Source organism: Fringilla coelebs (genome assembly GCF_963513975.1).
Source record: "Fringilla coelebs genome assembly, chromosome: Z".
Taxonomy (NCBI): domain Eukaryota; kingdom Metazoa; phylum Chordata; class Aves; order Passeriformes; family Fringillidae; genus Fringilla; species Fringilla coelebs.
The window spans coordinates 17,387,244-17,407,379 of NC_140031.1; the positions used below are offsets into that span (position 1 = coordinate 17,387,244).

Here is a 20,136-nt window from a genome sequence, read left to right on the forward strand (position 1 = left end):
GACAGGGACACAGCTCAAAGCCCCACCCAACTTGGCCTTGAGTAATACCAGGGACAGGGCAGCCACAGCTTCTGGGCAATGGTTCCAGATCCAGTCGCTATCCTCTGAGTAAATAATTTCTTCCCAACATCTCATGCAAACCTACTCTCCCTCAATTTGAAGCCATTTCTCCCTCATCCTGTCACTACATGCTCTTGTGACAAGTTCCTCCCCATCTTTCTTGTAGGCTCCCTTCAGGTACTGGAAGGCAGCAATTAGGTGACCTCAAAGCCTTCTCTTCTACAGGATGAATAATCCCAATTCTCTCCTCACAGGAGAAGTGCTCCATCCTGCTAATCCTCTTCATGGCTCTTTTCTGGAGCCATTAACCATAATAGTTAATGAAATACTAATAACTATGTACTTTTTAGTACAGGAATGATTAAGAGTTATTAAAGTAATATTATATTTTTTTGTTTATTGATATTGCTTCTGTTCAATTATTCCTATCTTGATTTTCTATGTGGCTGCAGAGAGACTTGGCTTTTTATTGAAAAGAAGGTGTTGTAAGAATGTGTTAATAGGGCAACTTTTCCTGCTTTTTACCAAAAAATGTATTAATAATTCACAAAAGTGAAGTGTCTGAAACCCTATTGTTTATATATTTAATCTAATATATACCTTTGTAGGTAGCTAAGGTATACAAGTTCCTATTGTATTATTATATTTGGGATTTTTTTTAATAAAGGCTTTTATGCTTATCTTTCTGTGGTTCCTTACTTTGAAAAAACCGGTGCCATCTTGAATTGAATTGTGATTAAATTAAACCTATTTGTAATCTGTTAGACATTAACTATGAAATGCATAAATCAATCCAAAAGAAGTGCATTCAGATGATTGTGGGGTTACAAGCATACTGGGGTAGAAGTGTCTGAACCGGATGCCAGGTCACTAATAAGATTAGGATACATTTTTAAAATTAGCAATCTGTAATTAGAAGATATAGCGCACATATGAAAATGACTTGCTTTGTCTGACTATGATGAACTGATTCTTCTGGCAAGTATTCCAGAAAATGATCTTGAAAATCTGATGGCTTGTTTTGTCTTAGTTCTATTTTCTAAATGTTTCTTCCTGATGCCAGATTGCATTGCCCAAAAGGAAGGTTACTTTTACAGTTTGCTGGGTAGCAGGCAGTTCTGTATTCAGAAAATAAAACAAAGCCATTGACTAGAAGCTGTGGAGGCAGTCCATGCTTCAAAAGCACCACCACAGTTTCAGGAAACTTCAGTTGTTGACAATAGAAAATGACACCCTCTGTACTGAGAAATAGGAGCTTGTTTAAATTAACAAAAAATTTGAACAGGTAGTGCATGACATGTACAGCCAAAACTAGTACAAAACATCAGGCATTACTGCCCAGCACATGAGCAGTACGAACCTAAGGACCAAACCTGACTGGCACCTGCACCCCAGCGTGGTGTGTATGAGCTGTCAGTCCCCTCTGATGGAGAGAGGCAGGGGCTGTGTGTCAGCACTGTGTGCTCTGCTCAGTGCCATGCATCACATGTCAGTGCCACTTGTCAGCTCTTTGCACAGCCTGGTCAGCCTCAGGGGCTGCTCTCTGTGCCCAGTCATGACTGTGTGACAGGCAACAAGCAAGTCAGACCTCAGAAAATAACCCTTAAGAAATATTGCTTACCTGGAAGACCTCAGTTAGAACAGATAAAGAGGCATAAGTGTGACAGAGAACTCAGCTCTGCACAGACAACGCTGTAAAGTGTGACCATAGACAGAAGCATACGTCTGGCCAAGGGCAGAAGGATTCCTGAGGCAGGATCCCTTAATCTACTCATAAATTTCCCAGGGGGATAAAAATAGCACAGGAGAGCTGTGATAGAAGAAGCCAATGTTTAGGAGCTGGGAGGTACTGCCCAAAGGGACATCTCACAGGCACCTAGAGATTAGTGCTAAGGCATGTTGGGTTAAAAGGGACAAGACTAAATTTCTGTCACTGAATGAAAGTGGAATTGCGAATGCTGTGTTAGTATGTTTAGTAAACTCAGTCACAAGCTGCTGAAAATTAGCTCTTCTGAATCTGGTAAAGAATGTGTTTCCAGCTTAATTTTTTCAGGATTTGCTGGTGTCCGTCATTGCAAAACTGTAGCATGCATGGAGCTACTCTCTGTGGCTTTCCTGCTTTGATTTCAGTTCTGAGGATCAGCCCAGCAGTGCTTTCAGCAGTGAATGACACCGGTGGTCATCTCCTTTTCCTGAATCTTTCTTCTGCTCATCTCTGGCTGCAGAAACACTTATCCTTCCACCATGTGTTTTCAGAGGTGCTAACAAAATCCAGAATGGTGGGACACTTTGCAGGACTCCTGCCGCTCTCCCTAGCCCAAAGTGTCCCTCCTCACACAGAGAGGTGGGAGGGCAGGCGCCCTCTCAAGACACATTTGTTTCAAAGCTAGCAAAGACTTCCCTGTGTCACAACACAGGGAGGGAGCAAAGCCCCAGGGTGGACAGACATTGAGTCAAGGCTGCTGCTTGTTTCTGGGGGAAGGGCTACTGGCCCTGAGGGCTGAGATGGGTTCTGGTCAAGGTTGGGGGAGCCACAGGGGCTGGGCAGGAGCATTCAGACCTAGCAGCAACACCCTTCCACATGCTCCATCACCCATAAACAGGAAAAAGATGATGTGGATGAAGTAATTGCAGGAGATCACACACAGGAAGCCCAGCATCTGAACTGTAATGAACCTGCTGGGTTATGGTTTCCAAATTTTATCACTCACTTTTTTCAACCAGTGACAGAGTCAGCCACTGTTCACATGAGTGAGGGAGTTAAAGTCCTGCCCTTGCCAAGTTGAACACCGATTTGTGGCCATTGGGCTGCATGGAGTGAAAAGTCTCCTGTCATTTACCTCACAGAGTTAAAAAGGACTAATTTGTGTTGCAGCAACCTCTGAGACTCCCAGCTGTAAAGTGAGAACAATGGTACATTATTCTTTCCACTTTTATATATCTTTTGCTTTTTTCCCTTAGTTTTTCCCAATTTTCTCTATATTCCAGTACTGAATCAAATCCACTGACATCTCCTAAGATCTTCCTTTCCCATAACGTTGGACAAGAACTGGGTCTAAGCCCCCACACACCACAGTGGCAGGTTTTATTGCACTGTAGCCAATGGCTGACCCAGTTTTGTGGTGTCCTGTTGCTTCTTTCCTGCATTTATATCCTCTATGAACTTGTTCTGCTCTGCTCAGAATTGTGGCATGGCTCCTGGTCAACAATCAAGGCCAGTAGGTTGTTGTTCTGGCGCTATTTATTCATGCCTCTGCAACATCTCACAGTTTACAGTATTTGGTGTGTGTTAGTGCAATAAGCACAGAAGCAGAGAAACTCTGCAGATGGTCACTTCAAAACTGTTAGTTAAAAAGTACCTAGAAAATATTTGGAAGGTGATGGAGTACAGAAAGCTAACCACAGATTTCTTCAGAGAGACACCAGGTCCTTCTGTTACTAGAAGTCTGTTGAAATCCATAGCCAGAGCCTGTTTGTTTTGACAGATGTTAGGAGCTGTGTTAAAGAACTATAATTACATCTATTTCAATTGGTATTTATACTTTTTGAGTGAACTACTAACTGAAAGAGTGAGATTATGAACCAAGCTGGGAGAGGATTTATTTGATTTGATCAAACAAACAAAAAAAAACAACAGACCCAATACCTGCCCCCCCCCCAAAAAAAAAAGCAAAAACCCATGCACAAATTTTAAAAAAAAATTTAAAAGAAGGAAAAAATCTAGGGAAAAAAGACATTATTTTTATCTCTATATTTGTATCTTTATAATGAATTGGAAAACTGTTTCTATTTGTTTAATATTTTAACTTTTTGAAATTGAATTTAGGTAAATAAATATTGAATAATGGTAAAATGAAGTATTTGGGGTTTAATAACATCACAGATAAATATTTGAATATTTTAAGCTTTTGTTCTATTTTTTCTCATTCAGCAGATCTCTCATTCACTCACATTCTGAAACTGAATTTTTGTGTAAATACATGTAACAAATGTTGCTTTATCCCAGGTGCAATGGATGCTTTCTCATCCTAGTAAGAAGTAGTGTGGAATCCAATACAAATTACGTTTTCTTCATGGCAGTTTTCTGCTAAAGCCTAGTAAAGCTGTTATCTGTACAAATGTGGATCCTTTGAACTGTTCACAAAAAGCTGTGGTGGTGTCAGCAAAGCTGCAAAGCTGGGAGGTACATTTCAAAGGTGGTGCACTAAAACAGCAGCATCCAGCTCTAATGCACAGCACAATATTTATTAAAATGCTCTTGTTTCATGGATCTGTGTAACTGGAAATAGTTCTTTTTATCCAGTCAATATATTCTTCAGTCAGCCGTGTATAAACTCCAGGTGTACTTGTATTTTCACATGCTTCTTCAAAAGAAACAATCTCACAGTACTGACCAGCACAGATTATTGGCCCACCTGAATCTCCCTGGAAGACAAATCAGGAGCAGCTGTCGGTGTGTCCATTTCTCACCAGAGGAGCATGCAGTGCCACCTGCAGTGCACAAGCATGTTTGGACATGCTGTCTCTAACCTTTTCCAGCCTAAGAAATGGAGCAGTTGGCTTACATCATTCATGGGAATTGGCTGAGGAATAAAGAGAGGCTGCTTTTCAAACCTGAGGGAGGCTTTGATGCAAGTGCTGTGGAGCAGCAGAGTGCCATCATAATTCTATTTCAAAATACATTTTTTAATGTTGGTATAAATTGATTTGCACGTCTTTATCAATTGTCTCTTCCGGATTCAGCACAGGAAGCATCAAAAGCAAGATCCAAACAGCCTTTTGGGCATACAGTTAGTTCTGTGCTATTCAGATGTTGACTTCTGGAAAGGATCAGATGTTTGAGACCCTGATAGCTCTGCTTTTTCTCCCATAACTACAGGTGGTTTCTAAGGAGAGCACCATAGCTAATGAAATACACCCAAAGTTAATAGATAATTCCCAGCTCAAATTCCCGTACTCTTGATCCTGATTAGTATATTGACCTAAACTAAACAAGGTTTTGACACATCTTTTTCACAGCAATAAAGTCTCTCAGAAATGTGTTTAAAATCACTTAAAATATTGTCACCTTCCTAAGATGCCTAACACTGCTTTGTTCCCAGTGAAAAGGGAACCACTGTTAAATATATGTCCCCCCACTTTGTAACTTTGCTTCTTACCTCACAAGTATCACTCAGATATAATTTATTTTTACCTGTAGCGCACAACACATTGTTGGTTATTTTGGGTCACTGGCATAATGTTTGTCAGAGTTTTTTCTATTGACAATTTTAAGACTTTCTTCCAGAGATATTTCAATGGCTTTCCTGGTGATGTGTCTCCCCAGCCAGCCACCTGGCAGAATGTGCCAGGTTCAACATCTTCAAAAAAGTCGGGCAGAGGCAAAAGTTGCACATATTTTTTCAGCTTGGCAGTATCATTCAGCTAAAAAGGAAAAAGAAAAAAGAAGGAAAATCAAGGAAAAATTAGATTTCTTATGCAGAAAGGAAGTGTCACATAGTTTCAAGTATCATTTAATCTCATTTTACCAACACTTCCCTTAAAAATGACTTTTCACTACTTAGGAACTGATCCTGATCTTAATTGTCCCTTTGAAAATTCAAAAGACTTTCCATAGTAGCAGTACAGCAATTTCCCATCTATGTCAGCAGTAGTGAGTTCAAGCCCAGCTTTCCATTGGATACAGTGGGAAATGTAAAACCTACTTGGGAGTTAGGTTCTTGAATCTATGTCCTGTTCACAAACCTAATTTGCCACTAAACTTCAGTATTGAAATCAGATTCTGGTACTTGACTGACAGAAAAGTCTCAAACCACAGCGCAATGTGCCTGTGAACAAAGATGAAAACAAAAACTGTGAGCAATTAGACACAAAAGCAGCAACATAACTGAGGAAAGGTCTCAGTCTATTCAGACTTCCAATTTTTGCTCTGAGAGACTCTAAAGGGGTTAAATGATTCAGACTGTCTGTGTTTTGTTGGCCTTTGCCTGACAGATCCATCCTTCAGCAGAGGTCAGTAAATGAAAACACAGCCAAACCCTGACATACACCCTCATGTGTTTGGTAAGGGCTCACTGGACAGGCATTTTCAGTCTCATGATCACTGCACCATGATTCATTTCACAGGGTGCTGTATGGTTCTCAGCTAAACAATTCTGGCTTTATACCTTTCAAAAAATGCATTCAAACAAATCAAAAATCTATTTAAAAAAAAAATCTTTGCAGTTATTGTTGCCAGTGCTGCTGGAAAGTTCCAAAGATGGAAAGCTTATTCCAAGACATTGAATAGTCCATTACTGCAGAAGTGTAGAGATAGGAGGTAAGCTCTGGTACTAGTACTATTCGTTCTTCTGTGTCAAATTCAAAGGATTTTGAGATATCCATATCATTCTGGAACAGAGTTGTGATTTTCAGCTCTAGAAATATTACTTCCTAGTGATCCATTTTGGTTTTGTGTTCACAGATACCCTGGTGCTCCTGACAAGTGGCCACAGGAGAAGCCAGTGCGATGGGCCTGGTCCAGATTGACCATGAAGCAGAAGTAGAATGCTCACTAACATCTGGGGGAAGGAGCTCCTCAGGGATGAGCCACGAGCAGGTCCTTGAGCCACAGATGCCTGTGGGTGTTCTAACTAGCACAGAGAGGGACATGGTTACCCTCCTCCCCGTGTCATTGCCATGTCAAACCTTTGATGCCATCTAAATGCTAAAAACCAGGTTCTGGTCACAGAATAATAGAATCATAAAATGTTACAGTTGGAAGGGACCTTAAAGAGCATCTAGTCCCAAGCCCCCTGCCACGGGCAGGGACACCTCCCTGTAAATCCAAATTCTTACAGCTCTGCCCCACTCTGGCATCAGATGATAATGTTGGCAAGGACATTTTCCATGCTTCATTCAGCAGTGTCCTGAGCCTCCTCCACTTTGTGACCAGTCTGTGCTCCTAGAGCTGAGTCTGTATGTCCTCTATTATCCACACTTTACCTGCTTACACCAGAAAATTAACTGTAAGTTTCATCTCTATTTTTACTTAGTCCAGCACAAGATCTAACTCTGGGATAGAGATATGAGCCAGACTCCATTGCATACATCCCTTCAGCATTGCCTTTGAAAAATTACTGAAGAATATGCTTTGTGGTTTGGAGGGGTTGCTTCAGTGAATGGATTAAAAAGAGGGTTTTTGGAGCACAGAATGGGCTTGAAATATCATCTCTGCTCACAGAGCCAGTGATCCTCTAATTTAATCTCAATTAATACAACCAAAAGTAGACTGGTCTGTGATACTGCTGTCTAAACAATGTACTCTTCAATACCAAAGAGTAGCCAAAATGATCATCAGCAAAATTCCTTTCATAAAAACACAACAGTAATTAAAGCAACACCTTTAGAGGAGCACTATGTCATTATCAAAGGAAGTGTGGTCAAACTGACAATGAGGAAAGTTTTCCATAATCCCAAATATCTGCTGTTCTTCTTCAGGAATGGATGCCCAATGAGCTCCAAGAACAACTGTCTTTCGATTCGTCTATTCTGTAAAATATAGAAAATATAGGAAAAGAAAGTCTCTACAGAACTAGCAACATCTCTGAGGATAATCAAAAGTCATGGAACACAATACCATTTCATTTTACAACAACGTGATTAAAACAGAGCAGGAAATCATTTACTACAATGTTTGACATGAGCTGCTTTTTGCCTCTATCAAATAATGTTTCTTTACTGCAAATATAGTTTAGTGAAATAATTGTGTGGTAACTAATCTCCAGAGATTTTAAGAGTTTGGAATTAATTTCATGAAAGAGCTTCCCATCTTTATATGGGGAGTTGCTTGCCCAAGGACAGCTGCCTCTGATGCCTTTCATTAATCTCTGAAAGGTCTCCTTTGGATTTATGACCTAATCCTGCAAAGGACTGAAACTTTGCTGGCATCAGTGGCACGTCAGAGCAGACATCAATACTCAATGCTTATCCTGAGCATTATGCATACGGGTAAATGCTCTGCTAAAGTGAGTATCTTTAATATTAATAAGCTTTTTTGTCCTTAATTTTCTAAACAGAGGATTCAGCACATTAAGGAAGCGGGATGTGTGTATCTGTGTTGCCTAACCCAAGACATCCCACTAGTGAATATTTAAAAAAAGGGAGAATGTTAAAATCCAAAAAGTTCACTTCCTGCTAATAAACATTGAGAGTTAAGCAACCAATAAATTCCGCTATTTTCCAAGCTCTATAAGTATCATCAGAAATGTATTTATTAACATTTGTCTTTTTTGATTTTGCCCTGCTAAACTTAATGCAGCCCACTAATCTGACATTGTAGAATACATACTGCTGGTTTCCTGTGCTTCATTTTCAGAACATAATCTCACTGTACATAGGAAAATTTATTCAAGCCAGAACAATGACTTTAGCAATACAAATTATAAAAGAACAATTTTCTTCATTCAAGATGCGTGTGTCACTGAAAGAGATAATTAATTTATATGTGAAAGTTTGTTTGTGAAAATAGTTGCAAAGGCAGTGCTGTGGTCCAAAAATTCCCCTTTTTATCTACAAAGCACACTTCCTAAGAGAGAATGAAATGTCTCTCAAAACTCTGTCTCTGTACTCTAATAGATGGTTCATGGGCTACACATTCATGTTGCTGAATTCATGCTGTTTTGCCTAAAAAGAAAAATTATTTCAGACATCACTAACACATGAGATCCATTAATTAGGAAGTTTTACATGCACTGCAATTGCACCAGGCATAGAACAGGTGTTGGTGGGTTTTGTATGAGCATTGTCTTACAGCTTAGGAGAGGGAAACCAGGCTGCTTCAGCCTGCCCCACAGACAAAGACTTAAAGTCACCAAAACAATGTGCTGTAAGAAACCCAGAACAGTTACCAGAGCACATTCTTCACAGGATCAGAGACAGACAATGCCCTTCCCACTAAACCACTAACAAATCTAAAGTTTTTATAAATGTATCTGACTGGCTATCTCTGACATATTGACTGAAGAATAAGAGACTCCTGATCCCATTTAAAAAGTCCTTTAATTCCAAAGAGGAAGACTTAGTTATGCTTGTAAATTTGCTAAACAGAGAATTCTAGGAATTAATTTTTTTACCCTTACAACCAAACCTGATTCAGCTGAAAAATAGTGAATGTCAAATTCACTCTGAAGGAGCTGTGTCCTCTATTTCAGACTAACTCACAGAAGAAGGCTGGCTAACCTGCCCACTCTGTGTTTAAGGAGGTCAGGTTTGCACAGGTTTATTGTAACTGTTTTCCTTTTAGATAGTCAAAATAAGAAGGAAAAATTGCAGAACTAAAATACAATTCAGGGAACATTTTAAGAAAAATAGGGCATTTTACTTCCTAATGTGAACAGTAGATGTCCCCCTTACCTTGAGTCAGCAGTTCAACAGCAGAGCATCCTACCTGGGGAAGAGGTGCTTCTGCTCACATTTAATTTGTCAAGAGGACAAGTTTCCTTGTCACAGTCATGAGTGACATTCTGGGTTTGTGAGCCAAGGTCACTCAAAATGAGAGGAATGGTGTCCACATCTAATTTAAATTCATCTCTCAGGACATTTTGAGGCTTAGTTCCAGGCGTACACATGAGATTTGTTTAAAATCCTTGGGACATATTCCCTTCTCTAAGGCATTGTTTTTTCACGTGTTGATTTGGTATTTTAACAGTGCATTACTTATGCTATAACTTTGGCAGGATCCCACTAACTAAGGTAACTCTGCAATGCAGATCAGTAGTTTATGGCAACTATAAACAGTGACAAGTTCAAGGATCATTCCAGGGAGAGAACTGCAGCTTTTGACAACCTATTTTAAAAAATCAATACTCACCTTTCTTCACATAGAGGCTTGCATACCATGCCTCACTTCAATGAAGAATCAAAATTACCCCATTTTAAGATACTTTCTCACAAGGTGCTGTTGTCAACACCCATTGTTTTCCACAAGAATTCCTCCCCAAAAAACGCCTAAATTCTTGTCCCAGATAGCAGCCATATAAGGCCAAGGAATGAGGATGCACTTCATGTCCTCCAACAATGTCCATGCAGCCACCTGAAGTGCAACAGAAGCGCAGTTATATTATGTGTTATCCAGAGGAACTGGGAATTTGGATATTTTTACTCTTAGGTGAGTACTCGCATCTTGTGAGTAGAGTAACAACTGTTTAAGAGAGCAGGAGGGCAGAAGACTTTATGGTGTCATAGCTGGTGCTATTTGCTGTCAGGAGCACTGTAAATTGCCATGCACTCATTTGTATTCAAACATCCCCTACAGGAAATGGGTTTGAAAGTTTTTACTAATAGCTCCCTCTCTTGAAATTTCACTTTACATCATTATTATTGTGTTATTTTACTGCAGATTGATTTATCAAGATTCACTCTTCCAGTTTCTTTAAAACCTGCCTGATTCTTGAAACTCCTAATAAAACCAAATAAAGCCTAATCCCTGAATAACACCTAGATATCTCGGGGTGTTCAATGCATTTGTTGGCTTCAAACAAAAACAAAAACAACAACAACAAAAAAAAAAAAAAAACAAACAAAACAAAAAAGTGAGAACAATTAAACTGGCCATCTTTAAGCTCGTGGAAAAAAATGGGGGAATGAATGTAAGGGCAATCTGAAAAGGCTTCAGAGAACACCAGGGCATGTGGAGTTCAAAAGTTGCTCCTGAACTGTGGACCCAGATTGAGTAAACTCGGGGTATGCAAGTACAAAAGTCACTCCTGTGGATCAAGGTACATCTGTAGCCAGCAATTGCTCCACAGAATTCCACTGTGCAGGTAACATCTTCAGTTGAAATTCTGAAAAATATTCATAAGTAAATTAACAAGAGCCACTGAGAACTGTCAAACATCTGTTATTTTATAAGCTATGGAATATGGGATATAAAAGACAAGTCAAGACCAGCCACACACATGTAAGACAAAGCAATTTGTATGGGGGGCAGATTTCAGTTACAGAAAACCCTAGACTCTGCCAAACGCAAACAAATTCTAATCTGTGGTCACAAAAAAAGATAAATTGGTGAGAAAGACATTTCTGTATTGTAGACCTCTGTGTCTGCATGCATGTCTTGCACATCTTGCTGGTGAACCACTTCAAAAAAACAGTCTGCCTTTGTGTGAAGAAGTTACAAAACTTGCTACCATATTCATTATCTTTAGAAACAGTCTGAAATATAACTTGCCCAATATAATTAGGTGTCATTTTTATTCAAGAATTACAGAATGGCAGCTCTCAGTCTCAATCTCTTTGTTGAATGAGATTGTAACATAGAAATGCCTATTTCTGAGTCACAGAATCTTATTAGTTAGAACCCAGTTTGAAAACATGCACATGGTGCAGCACAATTCATGTTTCAGAAGACTCTTCCAAAGCTCTTTTAAAAGAAAACAAATCACTATTAGAATTCATCAGCTCTTAAAACATCCAGCTCCAGTTCCTCCCAAAACCATTCTCCATTCTCCATCTAATCCCAGAATTATTCACCCACTGGAGACTATCCACAGGTAATCTCTGCAAAGAGCGTCCTAAAGGCATAATCATGTTTGTCCTTTATGGCTTTGCCCTCCCAATAAATAGCTGGTTTGGAAAGCAGCATAAGAGACAAAATAGGAAACAGATTCATGCTCTGGCCAAACAATAGAAGGTTTGTGTTCCCAGAGCATAATATCTAATGCTGGATTCTTTCTGCCAAGTACTAGCAACATCATAGAAGCTGCCAGCTCTGCATCTCTGTCCTGCCCTCCCTTCCCAGCTCAAGAAAACAGCCCTTCAGCTGAGCTGAGACTGCCTGAACTCAGTGCCAGCAAACCTGGAAGGTTTAGAGGCGCAGTTTAAATTGATCTCCTGAACCAGTGTCCTAAAATTACATCTGATGCTCACCTCAAGCACCAAAGAAAGCATCATGAAGGAAAAAGGAACAGAGTGACTGCAGAAGGAAAATGGTCAAAATGACAGACTATAAGGTAAATGGTAGAAGACCTCAGCTCAGTAATGCACAGATCTGAGAATTTTACTTGAGAAGTAAGCTTTGCTTTGGGGTTCACCACTGTTCCAGATTGCAAGGCAAGATATATTCTATTACCATCTGTATGGCAGTTGTCTGGTGTCAAGTGGGCAATGCTCCTTATCTCTCTCTGAGTGATCACAATCACTCCTCCCTCGGGAGGGGACATCTGCTGATAACAGGCTATTGAATGTCACTGCATGGCTGATAAGAACGATAACATCCCGCTGAGAGATGCTCCGCCCAGAGGGAGGAGCCAAGCATTCCTACCCAGGTATAATCTGGAGGTTCTGAAACACCAGCACGGCTTCCCCTACTGGATTCCCCAGAGAAACAGCAGCTGCCTCTTCTTCCACTGGATCTTCAGAGGAAGATTACACCCTTTTCTACAGGATCCCTGCTCCAACAGAACCACACCTGACACTCAGGAGGACTGCAGCCCTTTTCCAACTGGACTGCTGCCAACACCCTGACCCACAGGGTGTCAGGTTGAGTTCTGACTCTGACAGCGTTGTTCTAGTGTATTGCATTGTTGTATTTTATCATTTTATTTTTTCTTCCCTATTGAAGAACTGTTATTTCCTGCTCCCATATTTTTTGCCTGAGAATCCCTTAATTTAAAATTCATAGCGTTTCGGAGGTGTGGGGAGGGTTTGCATTCTCCATTTCAGGGGAGACTCCTGCCTTCCTTAGCAGACTCCTGTCTTTCCAAACCAAGGCAAACATAAATTAATTTATTGCCATAACCAATGGAGCCCAGCCTTAGCTATTTTGCCCACCCTAAAATTTATGTCAAATTTTCAGCCTCGGTGATGTAAATTACAAGAGGAAGATAACTCTCTGACCAAGAATTTAGGTACAAAATTGGTACTGGTTATATGCATATCAATCTGATCATTAATACCATCGGGGATTTTGCAGATTGTCAGAGAGGTCATTCAGGAGCTTGCATGGAAGGTCATCAATTGATACTGAACAATAGGTTAGACTCCATATTTCTAATTCTAATTATCAATGTCAATAGATCTCTCAGAATTGGAGGGGATTTTTGAAGAAGCATGGATATACTACTACCTATGGAGTTTCAGAAGAAACATCTTTGGAAGTATGATTTAGAAGTGAATAGAAGTACATCTAGAAATTGAAAAAGAGTACAAACAGGCCACAAAATATTATGTTTTAGGTAGCAGGCATAGATTTACCTGTGTCTATTACCTGAAAAACATCTAGGAACTTTTGGTAATGTTTTATTCTTTGTCTTTCAAATAGATTTTCCTTGAAAACAGATCAGGGAAACATGGGATGATACATACCAGACCTCTTTTTACTGGCCATTGCACCTCACATAGGACCATCAAAGGATTAATCATTCTAGCACTACAAGTTTAAGCACGTCTGAGCATACAGGATTTTTGCTCACAAGTGTTCATCCTGATCATGCCTCTGCATAGTCCAGACAGGAAACAGCTTCAATATGGTATGAGTGCTAGTTAAAATATCATAAAATCAGGCTTTGTCAAATAATTGTGACTGATAAAAGAAAGAATTGTACCTATGATACCTGCTGATATTGTGTTCAGGAGAACACTGTAAAAAAGAACATCAGTGGTACAAAGAATGATAATTACAGGGGATGGGCTAGTACTGAGGAGAAAAATTTAAGAAAATTAACTCTTGGTGAGCTTTAGCAGTGCATGGAGCTGTCACCTTGTCACATAGGTGACTGTGTCTCAACAAAGACACATCAGTGACAAAGAGCTCCACAGTCTCTAAAATTAGATCTACACCTGCCTTCTTCAGAAAAATTGCCAAGTTATCCTCTGTCCCAGAAGGGAGAACAGCAGCAAATTTGAGCAGGGTCTGCCCATGGTCCTCTACAGGTGAAACTCACATGGTGCTGGGCCAATTGAGCTCAAGATATGATACAGCAAGCACCCAGAAGATTTCTGCAAGCTCTTCATTGTGGGCTCCTTTCTGCAAGTTGCCTGTTGTGAGGCTCAAGACTTCAAGAAATCTTCCAGTCCGCATGACAGTGACATTTCACTAGTTATAGAATATATAAGTTATACAATAGTCGATACTCCAAATTATTTAATATTGACACAAGTAATTTTTATTATTTGGGTACATATTTGCAAAAGAGAAGCTGTGCTTTTACAAGGCCCTAGATAAGACTTATTCACAGAATCATAGAATACCCTGAGTTGAAAGAAAGCCATGAGGACCATTGAAGTCCAACCCCTGGCTCTGCGCAGAACACCCCAAGAATCACACCATGTGCCTGAGAGCATTGTCCAAACATGTCTTGAGCTCTGTAAGGCTGGTGCTGTGACCACTGCCCTTGGGAGCCTGTTCCAGTGCCCAAACACCCTGAGTTTTCAGGACTCAATTCAGTTGCCTAAAATTCAGCATTTAGTCACATTTGAGATACTGGGCTTTCCAGACACAGACACAGAGCTGGCAAATCTGGCACAACATCTTCAGAAGACTGACGGCCTTCTGCACCAGACCTAAAACATTTTAAGACACTTTAAATATCCTCATACCCTTAACACAGGCCACGAAACCACACTCAGTGCTTTATGAAAGCTCAGTGCAAACATAATGCGATAGGATCAGATCCTTAAATGAAAAAACATCAGATTCTTTGGCCATGAGGGTCTCCTGAGCAGAACAGATATTTCATTAAAGGGGAATGGACTGGAATTCATGTCTGACCTGGAAGCCAGCTGAGGTGTCTGTAATGAAACTATGCAACTTCACATGGACAACTGAATCAGCCTAAATTCATGTGAGCTGAGTCCCACTGTGTTTCACCCCTATACTCGTACATCAGTTCTCTGCAAGTGCTACAGAGAGAACACCAAGGGGGGTAGAGCCTGTCTTCACACCACAGCAGATGACACGAATTCTCAGTAACGCTTCTGCTGTAAGGTACATCTCTGGGGAGGGTTTCTGTCCTTGTCGTGGTTACCCCCTTAAGAGGAAGAACAAAACCCACATCCTCTTCACTTGTGCATATATATTGATAGATTAGTAGATAGACATATGTTAAAGAGGGAATAAGAAGGAACATCAGACAGAAGTCATGGGTGCTCTCCTGCCTTGGTACACTTTCACTGCTGCGATTCTCCTGGCAATTCATGGAGGTAAGTGGCAATTTATTACTTTTGAAGTCCTGATGTACAGAATTCTAGTTAAGCTAATATGTACTAATGTAAAGGAAGTAGTCACAGTTATTATTTGAATTCTTGTAATTAGTTCCTCTCCACTGTCTGTATGTGTTTGATCTTTCATACAAACAAAATAAATTCTGAATGGGTCTGAAAGCTGCAAAGTCCAAGCTGTTTGGAGATCTGAGTAGAAGACATAATGATTATCTCATCTTTCTTTCCAGAGCCATATGCATACCTTAACTGCTTGGTTTTCTCTTTTTCTGGAAAACAGATTCACATAATGTGGCTTATACCACGTAGTCCAGATCCTATGCACAATATTTAAGATATGGGAGATTGTTACATTGAAAGCTAAGAAATTAACTATATCAGTAATCTTCAAGAAAAGAAATCTGTGCAAAAGCAACAAAACTTTGGCGTGGGGTTTTTGCCCAAGCTCACCCTAATGGTCTCATTTTAGTATTACTGAAATGTAATGAAGTTATTCTGCTGAGTGGTTTTAAAATTCTACCCTGAAGACCATCGTGACCTATGTGCATACTTGTGTGTCTGTATCCTTTCTAATTACAGCATCCCATGTTTTCTGAGACTTGGAGTGTCTTACAGTAATTGTCAGCTCAGCTGTGTGTCTTGTGATTTACTTTTTTAGGTTTGTGTGTGGATATCATTGGAGGAAATGAAGTAGAGCCACACTCGAGACCATTCATGGCCCAAATCAAGGGACAAAGAGGAATTATTTGCGGAGGAGCTTTAATTAAGGAAAACTGGGTGTTAACAGCTGCACATTGTAAAGTGTAAGTTCTTACTCTGATTCAGAGATTGTCCTTAGTGGGTCTCTGATATCTCTGTTCAAGCAGGAGAGTTAGTATCTCTGGTAATTTTATCCATTTACCATGACCATGATCATGTTCTGATTACTGTGCTTTATAGGTTCTATCAGCAAATTTGTTATAGTGAGTAAAAAAACATAAAAAAGTGTACTGATCTCCTCTGTTTCTGAAGAGATATTTAAAAACTTCTAGCTGCACATTAGTATAGAATAACAATACTGAAGCAGTGAATTTGGGGGAAAGTTTTATCCCTGTTTTCTCAGTCAATCTGTACACTAGATGAGAGAAGTGTCCAGTCTAAACTGCTGCTCTGAGAACAAAAATTAATTCTTGTAGTTCTATTCTATAAGAAATACACAGTTCACTGCAGAAAAGACAGCATGTGGTTGGCACAGGAGCAAAAATCCTCCAGACAAATAACAGGAGACACCGAGAGATCTGTGCCTTGCTTGGTATGTTTTCTTGCCTGCTATCTTTCTTCTCCTGCCCAAAGCAAGATGCAAATGGATATTTGGCTCTACTGAGTCCTTCAGGAAGGCAAGAAGAGAGTTTTGAATTACACATCCCACCCTACTTGGTTCTGTGGGGAGGACTGAAGTTGCTGCTGAGCCAGACCTCACTCAGGCTCTTTCAACAGCCTGACAAGGACCAGTGAGCCACTGGCCTCTGCAGATGTCAGAGAAATGTGTCCATCTCTCCTGTCCTTGTCCAGACAGGGAGATTTGTGGTACCTACTGTAGCAGCACTGGGCCCAAAAGCTGTGTATTAACAGAAAGTAAAGAATGATTCCAAATGAGATCCTGTTTAAGAGAAGTACAGGAATTTGCAGAAAAACCTGGAGTAGAGGAGTGAGCTGTGTCTCACACAGATTCAGAAAATAGTGTTGAAATCTGTTAGAGTAAAGCAATGGTACATTTCAATACAGTCAGGATATCTGAACTAGCAGTGCTGTAGCCTATTTTCCTAAATTTTCAGCACAAATTACAGAGGACACAGTTGGTGAGACAAGTACCCACAGACAACCTGGTGCATCCACCAGATTCACCCCTCATTCAGTCCACAAAAGGGAACAATAGGGATGGATCCACAGTCAAGTATCTGAAACCTTTCTGTGCTCCTGGTGTGATGAAAGTAAGATAGGATGAAGTTCGATTCACTGAGTCATATTTTTCTTTTAGCTGTTGTATTAACAGGGTCATCTTTTAGATATTTCTAAATTACTGTTGCTTTTCAGGCACAGGCAAAGAGACTGTAGCAGCTGGTCACTATAACACCACATTATTACCAGTAAAAAATTTAGGGTTACATCAAAGTGAGTCCAAATAACTATGTAGATCCAAATACATAGTCCTCTCCTCAGGAAAAGAAGCAAAGTTATTCTTGGAGCCCATTCATCGAAAAAAAGAGAAAAAGAACAGCAAGCTTTTCAGATTGCAAAAGACATTCCTTATCCATGCTACGACCCCAGCACCAAGGAAAACGACATTATGCTGCTTCAGGTACAGACCTATATATCACTTGTGGAATATACACGCTGCTCTGAACTATTTTCTTCCTTCTTCTCATGTAGGGACATGAGCCAAGGGAGTTTCTGGGGCCTTTTTTTCTGTAGTAATGTAGTCTGGTCTGCTAATTCAGCAGCCTGGGGAACTGGAGATGAATTCTAACTAAGGCAATCAACAGTTCCTGTAATGGTTGCTAGTATACAAATTCTGGAGCTTGATCAAGATATTTCAGTTTGTGGCTTTTCCAAAAAGGAATAAAAATACATGCAGATAAAATATTCGGTTAAAAGCACTAACGGTCTGTCTGAAAAGGAGTTCAAATTAAAAATGTCTGGCTTTTCTGATCCTCAATTTTGCCAGCATCAGTAATTACTGTTATTTTGTCTTCTAAATGGTCTGAGAGCCAGAGAAGTAAAAAAAGATGTTTTTTCGAGCTAATAGATCAGTAGAAGGTAAGTGGGTTCTCATGAGACAAAGAATACTCATTTTCCCACTCTTACATTGATGACATAACTACTGTCACAAAGAATTGTGGAATCTCAGAAAGGGATTGCATTAATTACCATAATGGGAAAGATCCAATGGATAATATGCAAGGGCCTTTGTTAGACTCTGTGCCATAACACCTATTTTCCATATCTTCTACAGCTTCAGGGAAGAGCAAAACTTAATAAAGCTGTGCAACCAATCCCCCTGCCTCCTTCAGATGATGATCCCAAACCAGGAACAGTTTGCACAGTAGCAGGATGGGGTAAGACTAAGAACCATCCAGGCGGCTACTCCACTGTCCTGAGGGAAGTCAATATCACTGTCATCAGGAGGGAAATATGCAACGATAGAAAACATTATAATGGCAAACCTGTCATAACAGAGAACATGATATGTGCAGGGGCTAAGAATGGAAAAAAGGATTCATGTGATGTAAGTATATTTGCTATGAATTCATAAATTGTATAATAAAAATAAAATATAATGTACCAGCGTTACACATTTACAATCTCTGTCTCTCTTAAAATCACTGAAGAATTTTATCAAATATCAGTGAATTTACCAAGGCTTGTACTTCCAAGCCTTAAAATCAAAACTTGAGATGAGTAAATTCACATTCACAACCTTTTGATATTGCAGTTGTATCCAGGCATGGCAGATAGCTATCCTCATCCTCGATAAAGTGAGTTTAATACTAAAATGCCCACAAAACAGCTTATTTGCAAGTAGCTGATCTCAGTGGAACAACTTAATTGATGTCAGAAGACTTTGAAATGGGTTTTGCTGATAAAAAGCCTTTTAGCTGGGTCCTAAGTCAAGTACACAACTGTGTAAGAACTACCACATTATAAAAGATTTTAATATTGCATTTAAAAAGGTTTGGATTTATGGAGACTTACACTTTCCATGTGGAAAGTTTTCAGCTTTTTTTCTTCATCTTCAAAGAGACTAATTCTTCCTTAGCACTGAGCTAGATTCATTCCCCATTACTCACACTTGAAAGATTAGATTGAATTCTATGAAGCCTTTTTTTCATTTGTTTTGCTGTTGGAAATCCTAATTTCCAAGGAGGAAAAAATGATCCTTAATAAATTTTATTTAAAGGAAACATTTTTCATCTTATGTTGATTTGAATATTTTCCCTTTTTCTAGGGGGACTCTGGTGGACCTTTAAGATGTAATAATATTATGAGAGGCATCACTTCATTTGGGATGAAGGAATGTGGCAACGCTCGTGGCCCCGGTGTCTACACTCGACTCACGAAGCAACACCTTGAGTGGATAAGAAAAACCATAGGGGGGGCCCAATAGATTGGGTTTGGCCATGTGATTTGTGTAAATGAAATGGGCTTTCAGAAACAGCTTCACTAGTCTGGTAAAAGAGGTATTCTCACTCTGAGTTTTGGCAGCTTTATGTAGCTCTGCTACGATGGCATTCATAGCTTATGCTGTCAGCCATGGAGTCATTGGGGGTATTTGGGACTGAGGATTCCAGCATCCCTCTAGTGCATGCTCACACTGAGCTCTACACGGGCTGATCAGGAATTTCAGATCAGGAATCTAATCCTTGCTTGGGTCCTCACTCCTTGTTGAGTATATATAGCACTCTTTTGTACCTGGACTTCTGTGGAAACCCTGAAAGTTAGTGGTGTGCTAGGTACAAGTACAAACACCTAAAAAACTTTGTTTTTCTGCAGCAAAGATCTTGGTTTTATAGGTGTAGTGGATTGTTAGGCTTCAGAAAATTAAGTTGCAGCAACTGTGGGACATAAGTATTAATTTTCTAACTGTCTTGTATTTGAAACCTCTAGATTTTATCCCTTTATGTACTTTGCATTTAATAAAGCAATGGCAATAAAAATCTGCTGTTTTCAGCTGTCAATTTATGTGGAAAGCTCTGTCTCTCGCAGAATAGACAGTCTATGTACTATCTGTAGGATCTGTTTACTATCTGTGTAATGTTCCACACATGTTAAATGTTTGCAAAACATACCCAAATAAGCAGCATTGTGTTTAAAAATTTTCTGAAAACCCATGCTTCAGAG

The 20,136-nt window shown here is 39.8% G+C and overlaps 1 protein-coding gene across 2 annotated transcripts; it reads left to right on the forward strand.

Annotated features, from left to right (window-relative positions):
* Positions 1–15,110: 15,110 nt before the first annotated feature.
* On the forward strand, positions 15,111–19,894 carry LOC311165326 (granzyme A-like). Of its 2 annotated transcripts, none has more exons than XM_084225209.1 (5): positions 15,111–15,240; positions 15,917–16,061; positions 17,446–17,596; positions 18,251–18,523; positions 19,244–19,894. In XM_084225209.1, exons 1-5 carry the CDS (start codon positions 15,180–15,182, stop codon positions 19,400–19,402), a joined length of 789 nt encoding a protein of 262 aa, XP_084081335.1. In that variant the 5' UTR covers positions 15,111–15,179; the 3' UTR covers positions 19,403–19,894. The 2 variants fall into 2 exon arrangements, with proteins under 2 accessions (XP_084081335.1, XP_084081336.1); XM_084225210.1 differs by having other exon boundaries at positions 17,458–17,596.
* Positions 19,895–20,136: the final 242 nt, after the last annotated feature.